At 40.7% G+C, this 9,716-nt stretch overlaps 1 protein-coding gene across 1 annotated transcript in view; it reads left to right on the plus strand.

Moving 5' to 3' along the window:
- Positions 1–9,716, plus strand: part of raver2 (ribonucleoprotein, PTB-binding 2) — an 89,917-nt gene that overhangs the window by 72,405 nt on the left and 7,796 nt on the right. Inside the window, 4 exon segments of the mRNA XM_013913398.1 lie at positions 3,066–3,186; positions 6,261–6,343; positions 6,427–6,525; positions 8,071–8,190. Coding sequence (XP_013768852.1) covers positions 3,066–3,186; positions 6,261–6,343; positions 6,427–6,525; positions 8,071–8,190 — 423 coding nt within the window.

Here is a 9,716-nt window from a genome sequence, read left to right on the forward strand (position 1 = left end):
ATATTTTGTGTAATTCAAGATTCCATCAAGATTTCATCTATTGATCTTTTTATGTCTCTGAATGATATTAATATTTATTTCCAACTTGGATGCGCAACAACAAGCTGTCCGCAGGTGTCATCTATACTTTGGATCGCCCTTATCGAGCTGTTATAAGTGCTAAATTTCCACTTTAGCTAAAAGCTGTAGTCTCTCTTTCTCTGATGGCATCACAGCTGTTGCAGAGCGTGAATTATCAGATGCACGTAAAGAGGTTATAGCTGTGACGGATGGGCTGGAAAATGTGTTTTTGAATAAATTAACAAGGGCGATTGAGGAGGAAGGAAGACATGCAATTGGTAAAAGAAACAAAAAGGTGGGGGGGGGATTTGAGGAGGAGACCAGAAAAAGGGGAAGAAAAAAAGAGGTAAGACAGAAAGAGATCCTGTGAGGACTGTGAGGTTACATTAGTGCCCCGAGGCCCCTTCAGCATTATTGCAGTGAATGTGAGCAGCTGGTAAAAGCAACATCAGATCTTCAGAAAGAGCTCGAGACCTGCTCCTGTCTACAGTTGTCTGAGGCGATTCTCTCATTTCTCCAGTTAGTGTGATGCGAGTGTGAGTGGGAACGCTGAGGACCAGATGGCCTCCTCCCTCCCTCCTTTCTTCTCCCTTCGTCCTTTTTTTCCCCTTACACGATACTTCTCGCTTTCCCTTCTTCGCGGCTTCCTTACCTCCCTGGCATGTCTGTGTGTGTGTTATAGTGTGTGGGTGTGTGGCTGGATTTTGTGCCAGTAGCCAAACAGACTGATGCATGCTGACATTTTCTCCAGCAGAAAGAAAAGAAATGAGAGAGCTCTCCTCCTCCTCCTCCTTCTCTTCCCTTGAAAGACGCTGTCAGCTATGACTGGCCTTGTTCAACACACATACGCGCGCGCACACACAAACAATAGTTTTCCTCACCGGAACATTCGAATACACATAGTGTACGTGTGCACTAGACTCTCCTCTTCCTTACTTGCTGACAGGACGGAGTCAAACGCAGCCCATCCCCGTCAGTAAAGCTCTCGGCTCCGGGATGCGACAGAGAGGAAACAACGTTGACTTGTGCTCAAGTCAGGCTGTAGCTCGGGGCAGGCGAAGAGGAAACATCACCATCCTTGCTAATGTTGTTTTAAATAGCCGTGTCTGTAGGGCGGCCAGCGCGTACTGCCGCCACACTGTCAGAGCTGAGGAGGATCTACCAGAGCACGGGCAGCTCCATTCGATTTGACGCAGTCTAATTCAATAGGATTTCATTTGAGTCTGTTGAATGAAATTTCCTCAGCATAATGAGTAATTGAATTCTTATTTGGGGTAATGTGCCTTACAGTAACTCCTTTGATTAAATGCAAGTCAGCAGAGAACTGTTCAGATCCAGGAAATTTAGCTTAATGTCAAATTAAATAGAAGCTTTATTGGTAATAGGAAAGAAAACAAGAGTTTAAAACGACTCTGAGAAGTGTTGTGTGTGAGATAAGGTCAGCTTTAATTAAACATAATGTTCTAAAAAGCACTTGGGTTAGGTTTTATACAAATATATATATATATATAAAATATGAAAAAAAATATTAAAGATCAAAACCTGAGTAATGCAAAACAGCCCTCGTAAATCTTACACGGGTCTTTGGTGCAGCTCCTCTAAGCTGTTTTAAGCCCACCCTTTATCACGTTTTTTCCTGATTGGTTGCACCTTCTAAACAGAAGGCCTAAACCGCTGGTGGGTGGGGCTTCTGTGCTCACAGCTGGAATCATGTGCCTCAGTTGAACATCCACCATTGTACATATGACAGAAGATTAGGAAAAGCAGAGCTGCTGCACTTTAAACAAATGAATTCCACAGCAGTCAGTGGTGGGGTCAGTGTGTTATTGTAGAGAAATTTGCTCTCTGCATTTTACTCATTCTAAGCAGTGTGCAGGGCTGGAGGACAAGCTCCAGCTGTAAGCCTTGGTGGAAGTTCACACTGACAGGAGAATTAACTTGGCATGAGGGCAGAAGAAACCAGACCTCCTGGAAGAAAACAGGCACAGGCCACCTAGGACTTTCTTGCTGTGAGCCAACGGTGCTTATACCTCTTTTACAACTCTGCTCTGATAAACACCAAAGGCTACACAGGCCTAAGATGGAGTCTCTTCTTTTTCTTTTTAGACTGGCAGGTCCAGTTTTCTATGAGCAATCTAGGCGAGTGCATATCAAACTTCCCCCTCTCCCTTATTTTATTGCTTTCTGTCGGTACTATGATTTACTAATCATCTTTACAAATTTCAATGAAAATAATAACAGGATGATATTCTTGCGTCAGACTTATTTGTTATGTATATATTTGTGAAAGCCATGCACAAGACGCAGGATTACATTTTAAAAAGCTGCGCTTTGATCAGATATTCTTTTGAAGTGACGTATTTAAGTTCAAGGCAGACGCTCCCAAACCGTGAGCTAAACTACATGTGTGACAGGCATTTTCTGAAAGATTGTTCTTTGTGTCCGTTTCTTTTGAAACAACCGTAACGCCCTCTGAAACCTTAATAAAAATAAATAAATATTGGCCATCTCACTATAAGCTGTCATCTTGTGTCAGCACAGAATTTGATGCTGGAAAGGCAGCAGTCATGTAATGTGTCATAATGTGCGTCTTTAGCCAAGTTCCAGCACAGCAGCAGACTGAAAAAAGCTGTTTTTCAAATATGATACAAACTTGTGAATAAAAGTGGCCTTCCCAAGTCTCTAAAAAAACATTTTTTCCTTCAGACTCTTTCTCGTCCTTGTTTTTCTCCCCCGTCCTTTCTCTCCCTCCTGCTGCTGTCGTTTCTCAGCTTTGTCCTTTTATATTTTTTCTTGCCTTTTTTCTTTTGTCTCCCCTCTGCTGACATTGCAGCCATATCCTGATGATGTAAGCTAGTGTAATGATTACTTAAGCCATCAGGGGCTCCTAATGACAAGATCAAAACAGATACTGTACTCCACACATACACAGATACACACATGCACACATCTAGTCACGTGTTGTTGCACTCACTTGCTTTTTGTGTTTTTTGTTTTGTCTCCAGATTCTGAGTAACAGGAAAGGTTTGCTACCAGAACCAAACTTGGCCCAGCTGCTGACCAGTATGACGAACCCCGCTGCTCTGCAGATACTCATGAGACCGTACCACACTGGGAAAAGAGGAGGTATGCTGGATAGTCTACATTTCAAATCTGTGAAACGAAAGTATTGTACAGAAATATGTAAAAAGTATTTCTGGCTGTTCCTATGTTCCTGTTAAGTGTGTTGGCATGATGATGATTTCCTTAAAAACGTTGAGTGGCCGGGAAAATCCTGAGGATGGGGTGTCACAAAATTTACAGCCTAAAACCTGTGAATTCTTTTTCCAAAATAATTTTTAAACATTGTATGATGAAAGTTCAGTTTCTCGATTTTTTAAATATATATATTTAAAAAACAAAGGCAACATATGAGGAGTTAGAACTGGTGTTTTATTTTTTTAAGTGGTTTCTCTTTAAATACCATGCTAGCATAGCATGCTACATGCTAGCTGAGATTGTGGCAACATTGAAAAAGTTGTACATCTGGGAAAAAAACCAAAAAAACACCTAACATCTGGATAGTGGATTATCTGACAGTGAATTGGAAATCCAAGCATTGGCTCAGGAACACTGAACGCAGGCTGTGGCATCTGAAAATGAAAGTTAAAACTCTATAATGCAATTAAAAAACGAATGAACATCATCCTCCACTATAAAAGACTGAGGTGAGTTGAAGGGGAAAACTATACTTTCATCTGACCAATCAAATCTGAAAAAGACTGCTTCTTTGTAGGTGTACAGGTGCATTAGTTCACATGACATGGGTAGCTTGTACATCTGTCAAAGCCTTATTAATGCTGAAATGATATGTACAGCTTTAGAACAGCTTTTTGGTGCATACACGTTTGCTTAATGCTATAAGATGGTGCCAGATGTATCCTCCTCACATTGAACCTGCATGGCTCCACAGGGAAAGATTCCAGGTGATAAACTGGTCTGCTTGAAGTCCACAGCTGTCATTCATCTAAAAAACATTCTGGGCATTATGAAATGCCCAGAATGTTTTTAACCTGCATCAAGCAGGAATGGAAAAGCTTCAGGCCTCAGAAGCCTCTGCAGTTGGTTTACTATTTTTTCAGCTTTTTTTGAAAAACCATAAAACTTAAAAATTATGGTATTTTAGCATTAAAATTTTAATTAAGAGCTTCCGCATTATGGGTGGGGGATTTTTAAGCTCATCATTTTGTCACAATATTTAAAGAATGCTATGCAGTATCAATATTTCTATCAATTTAGAAAAAGCATGCAGTTGGCAGCATTTATAAATGTAACTAGCTGATGAGCATTTTCAAATGTAAGCATGAAAATAGCCTAGGCAGTATTTTCCCCGGAAAATTTTAAGTATAAGTATAAAATAACTGCTAACACTTAATAATTATAGTAACTGAACCTTGTAACTGCTCATCTTGATGTTGGCATATGGCACTTTTATATCACATCAATAATTTATACTGGTGTTATTGTGGACGATGTCACAGGCCTATTGTGCATACTGGCAGATTAACCATGATAGGAACATAAAAGGTAATTAGCAATGCTATTAATTAAGGGCAGCTGTGGCATAAACATTGCATTGGGAGGTGGGATAACAAATGTAAGCACTATACAACAAGTCAAGTCATGAACATTTAGACAAATATAAAATGATGAAATTGGTGATAATGATCTGGGCAGAAACTAGATCGTGACTACAGGGCATGGCTGGCAATCAAAGCTCCGCTGAATGAGTCTCCCTCTGCCAGGCCCTCCTATATACTGTAATCACCTCGGCAGTGGCTTCATTATTTGATGAATGGCTAATCAGGTATTAAAATGAAATCGTGTGACATTAGGGGAAGAAATGAGAACAGGAAGGAGAGAAAATGAGAGAGGTGGGGGAGCTCTCTTAAAGAAGAGTATGCACAATTAAAGTCTAAAATTAGGATCTTGATTAAATGTTAAACTTTCTCTACTTATTCTGGAGGAAGCTACCATTAGCATTGACGCTTACATTTATTATGACCAAGGCTTGTGTTACCACGCATGCACAAAAGAAGCAGACGAAAGGCTGTGCATCTGTGGTATGGGTGCAGATCAGTGTGATCGATTTTGTTTTTATGAATCACAAACAGGAAGTCTGTTGAATGTAGAAATTGGCATTGCACTGGATTTTGTGATGTATTTTTAAAGAAGGTGCATTAAAGAAAGCACAAATGTCTCTCCTTACAAACACGTAGTTGCCCTTAAAAAAGGGTATAGAAAACTACAGGAAGTATTGCTCAAGGGGAGCAAAAGGAAACTTGTTAATGCATTACTCTGTGTGATAAGACTTCTCACTGGATGTCCTATCAAGTGGGGTGTCACTTTCACAGCGAGAGCTGGCCTTGGAGGTGTTTACTGTGAGAAGTGTACTGGACAACAAATTAATTGGAGATTGCAAATCAGAAAATAATAAGACCAAGAGCATTGCAAAAGTGATTTGCACTCAAGTCCTGAAAAGTAAATCTCTAATGCCAGGAAGAGACCATATCAGTGGATGATAAACATTAAATCATCAGGAAGTATGACTAATTAATCCTATATACTCTATATACAAGGGCAAAAGTACTCAAGATGAAATATCTATTGGTGAGCTTAACACAAATTCATCTGCTTAATTGTTTGTCTTTTGTCAGGCTGTTACAACAACTAGATTGTTTTTACTCTTCAGCCATTCTGCTGCAGATTTGCTGCTGCACTTCCTTGTCCTATTGCATCAGCCGGTTTGGGCCAAGCTCATCTATTGGACAGATGGCCTCACATTTGACCCTAGAATATTTTGGTATATAAAGGAGTTTACATTTTTTTGTTTTTAGAGCTCTTTTTAAAATCTGTCTTCAACACCAAAATAGAAATTAAGTTTTGAGGGGAAAAAAGTTAAAGTTATGTGGGAGGTAATTTGCTCTGTGCTTGCATAATATCCCAGTATTGCTTTACTGGTGCTTGTTATAAAACAGCCAGCTGTGTGATTGCTTGAAATGTGTTGTAAATGACTGATGGATCGGTTGTCTGACTTGTAATTTCGCCTGTGTGTGCCTGTTGAGATGATGATTGATTAGTACTTTGGTGGAGACTTTAAAAAAAGCAAATCACTAATGGAGGCTCTGGTGTTTCTCTTTGTTGTTTGACTATGTTTTTAGGAAAATACGGGCGTCACACCAGCCTGCCGTTCCTCAGACCTCCCCTCACTACAGCCCTGCTCACACTGGGAAAAGCACACCAGGTCACACTAACATCTAAATCTCTGAATTGTTTAGTGTGTGTGTGTGTGCGCGTATTCTGATGTCCTTTTCTTTTACCCTGCAGAATGCTATGTTTGGAAATGGACTAGTCCTCCAGAACCTTTTGCACATGCAGCTGGCACAGCAACAGCTTCTACACATCAAAGACAAACGCATCAGCAGCGTAAGACACCTGTTTGTGTGTCTGTGTGTGATGATTTGCATATGCTAGTGCTGAGGGTTAAACATAGTTGGGGGCATGTGCATATGTGCCCTTATGTTTTTATCTCCAGCACTTAATGCACGGGAAAACGAAACCACATCGAAATCATGCAACCTAATTGCTTCTTCTTTTCTGTTTAAAGTGAGACCTTGAGGTGATGAGTTTCTGTCTGTGTTTTCATTTGCATATTTTTTGTGTTGCTGAAGTGAAAGTTAAATGTCATGGGTACTGATGTTTGGAGTATTTGATGTGATTTTTTTCTTTCTTTATCTTTTTTCTTTTTTAAGCTGAATGATTGCAATTCATACTGGATTCTATCTCTACATATTTTTAAAAACTTAATCAACCCATAACTTTAACAAGGAGGACCATTTTAAGCTTTCAATTGGCATGTCCATCCATCCATCCTCTACATGCTTATCTGGGTCCAGGTTCCAGTCTAAGCAGTCAAACCCAGTCCTATTTCCTATTGTTCACCCAAAGGGACACTGAGGTGTTTCCAAGCAAGCCCAGAGATGTAATCTCTCTAGTATGTCTTTGGTCTGCCCCAAGGCCTCTTCCCTGTAGGATATACCCAGAATATCTCACCCAGGAGGCATCCAAGTCATATGCCTGAGCAAAATAAACGGTCTCCTTTCGATATAGAGGAGTAGCAGCTCTGCTACTCCTACTTGAATGGCCAAACTCTACGGGAGAGCCCACCCACCCTTCAGAAACTCATTTGCACCCCTTGTATATGTTCTTTCAGTCACTACCCAGTTTGTGACCATATGTGCCTGTAGGGAGACTGACTGACGGGTAAAATCCGCTTTGCTCTGTCAGACTGCAAGAGATAAGTCTATCCACACCTCCTCTTGCCAAGGGCAACTCCGGTTTGGAACATTAAGTCTAGCCCTTGTCCAGGAGGCTCGAGAGCCCATGTTGTACATTGAGGTGAGCCTGATGATATTTCTCAGCCTCACGTGTTAGCTTTGTCTTCTTCCCCAACCAAAGAGGTGAAGTTCCATGTCCCAAGAGTTAGTTTCATTGCTTTGTAATTGTTGTGGAATATCCAAGTATCACTATTAATTTTTATTCATTTATTTTTTGTGAGGACATTTTAATTTAATCTCTGAAATTGGGCATTTGAACTCTATGGGGAATGACTCGTTCTTGGTGTTGGTCTTGGAGGAACTAGAGTTCTGGGAACTTCAACGCTGGCTTCATTTTCAGTACCGGAGATTGCCACTTGGACTTTTATGAAGATGAGACTGCATATTCTGAGAAATCTGTGAGCAGGTCCTGGTAATTCTAAAACCTTTGTGGATTGGATGCTCTGGATCTGCTTTACAAACCATTGTATAGCTAGCACAGCCCTCCATGGTGGATTCTGTTTGGTTTATAATGACCATCTCGCTCATGCTCTTCCAATTTTGTTTTTTATGATATTGTTCTTTGATTTTGCTTTTCTGTTCCATTTTTTTTTGTAATACTCTTCCTTCTCCTCTTTCATTTCCCCTTTATTAGGTCTCCAGTCTGCTCGGGGACCCGTCCAGACTGCTCATGCAGAAAGCCTTGTCTCTGCGACCTCCAGGCCTCGTGCAGCTGGGGAAAGGCCTCCTGGGAGACTCTCCTACAGGTAAACGGGTTCCATTATGTAGTGGTTTACACATTTACCTAACACGCTAAACAGCCACAATTCAAGAGTAGACACAAATCTCTGTGGGGTTGTGTCAGGAAGTGCGTCCGGTGTAAGAAATCAAAATGTTAATTACCCACTGTGGCGACCCCTTAATAGCAGGTAAATGAGTAACAAGCACCCTGATCAGATGAGTTCATTTAATTATTGCAAACAAATTAAATCACACTGAAGCATTCAGGCTTTGGTTAATACCTAATTTAGTGTTTGTTTTTGGTTTTCTTGCTCTACTACTTTTGTCTTTTTCTTGAGAGGGAGCATATTAATAGTTTAACTAACTGTGTGGCTCCAGAGTGCAGCGGTTTACACATTTGCTTGACAAGGTCTGTGAAGGTCGCTGGTTCAGGGAGCAGCTGAAAGTAGAGTCTTATTAACATTTTAACTTGGTAGCGCTCCTGCAACACCACCTTTATTTTTCCACGTACCAGTTTTCTAAAAATCAATGATTTACTGTTTACAGTGTAACCTTTTGGTCTGTTCTCTCTGCCAAATCCAGAATCTGTTCTATTTTACATGTTAATAATGAAGGCTCTAAGGTCCCAGAAAAATATTGTTCATGTTAAAGTGAAAGCCATAAATTTTGTGGGTCCTTTTCCTAATTCTGACCCGTGTGTCGGGCTTGTCCCTGTAAAGACTGCTGAATTTCGCCCAGCTGTACGTTACAGTGCGGAGCAGGAAGCTGCAGCAGATTTACAATTCAAATCTCCAGCTGAGAAAAGCTGTGTTGTTTTAAATGGAAATGATATACCGCAGACTTTTTATGTGCATAAAAACAAACAATCATGCCCATGTGCACCACTGTGAGTGTGTCCCTCTTTGATTGGATGCATGAGTTTGCAATTTTGCATACGAACGTGCGTGTCTCTTGTCGGTGCGCGTGTCTGCTGGGGAATGTTGGCTCAAGGCTTGTTAGAGCGGTTTCGTTTATTGTGCGATGGAGGCCATTTGTCACAGCAATATTGGATTTATAATAAGTGCCACTGTGCGTGTATGTTCACGTTTAGTGTGTGTGTGCATCTTTTACTTATATGTTTGTGCTTTTTTTTTTTTTTTTTGGCCTGTGTACATTTGTATGGGATTATGTTGCATGTGTACATATTTGTGTTATTAAACCCTGGAGTGAGTGAAATATTGGGATTGTGGAGAGCTAAGTGGCAGGCTGTAAATAAACACGATAAGCAGTGATGTATGAGCGGGAAACTTGCTCTCAAATATTACAGCTGGCTCTGCAGAGACGGCCAGGCGGAGTTTCCAGCCGTTTGAGCGATTCGTCTGTGTCCTGAGGAGACGGAGACACTGATGGTCATCTGTGAAAGCCATTTCGCATGTTTATCTGGCATCTTTCCCAACCGTGCCTTTATTTCCCTTCATTTCATTTCCTTTTTTTCTGTATACTATGTTTTTACTTTACTGTTTCTTGAATTTCAACTTTCTGTTATCACTCACCTCTCCTTTCATTTCCTCCTGTTTTTTT

Source organism: Pundamilia nyererei, unplaced genomic scaffold, assembly GCF_000239375.1.
Source record: "Pundamilia nyererei isolate P.nyererei 1_Seehausen unplaced genomic scaffold, PunNye1.0 scaffold00130, whole genome shotgun sequence".
In the NCBI taxonomy this organism is placed as follows: domain Eukaryota; kingdom Metazoa; phylum Chordata; class Actinopteri; order Cichliformes; family Cichlidae; genus Pundamilia; species Pundamilia nyererei.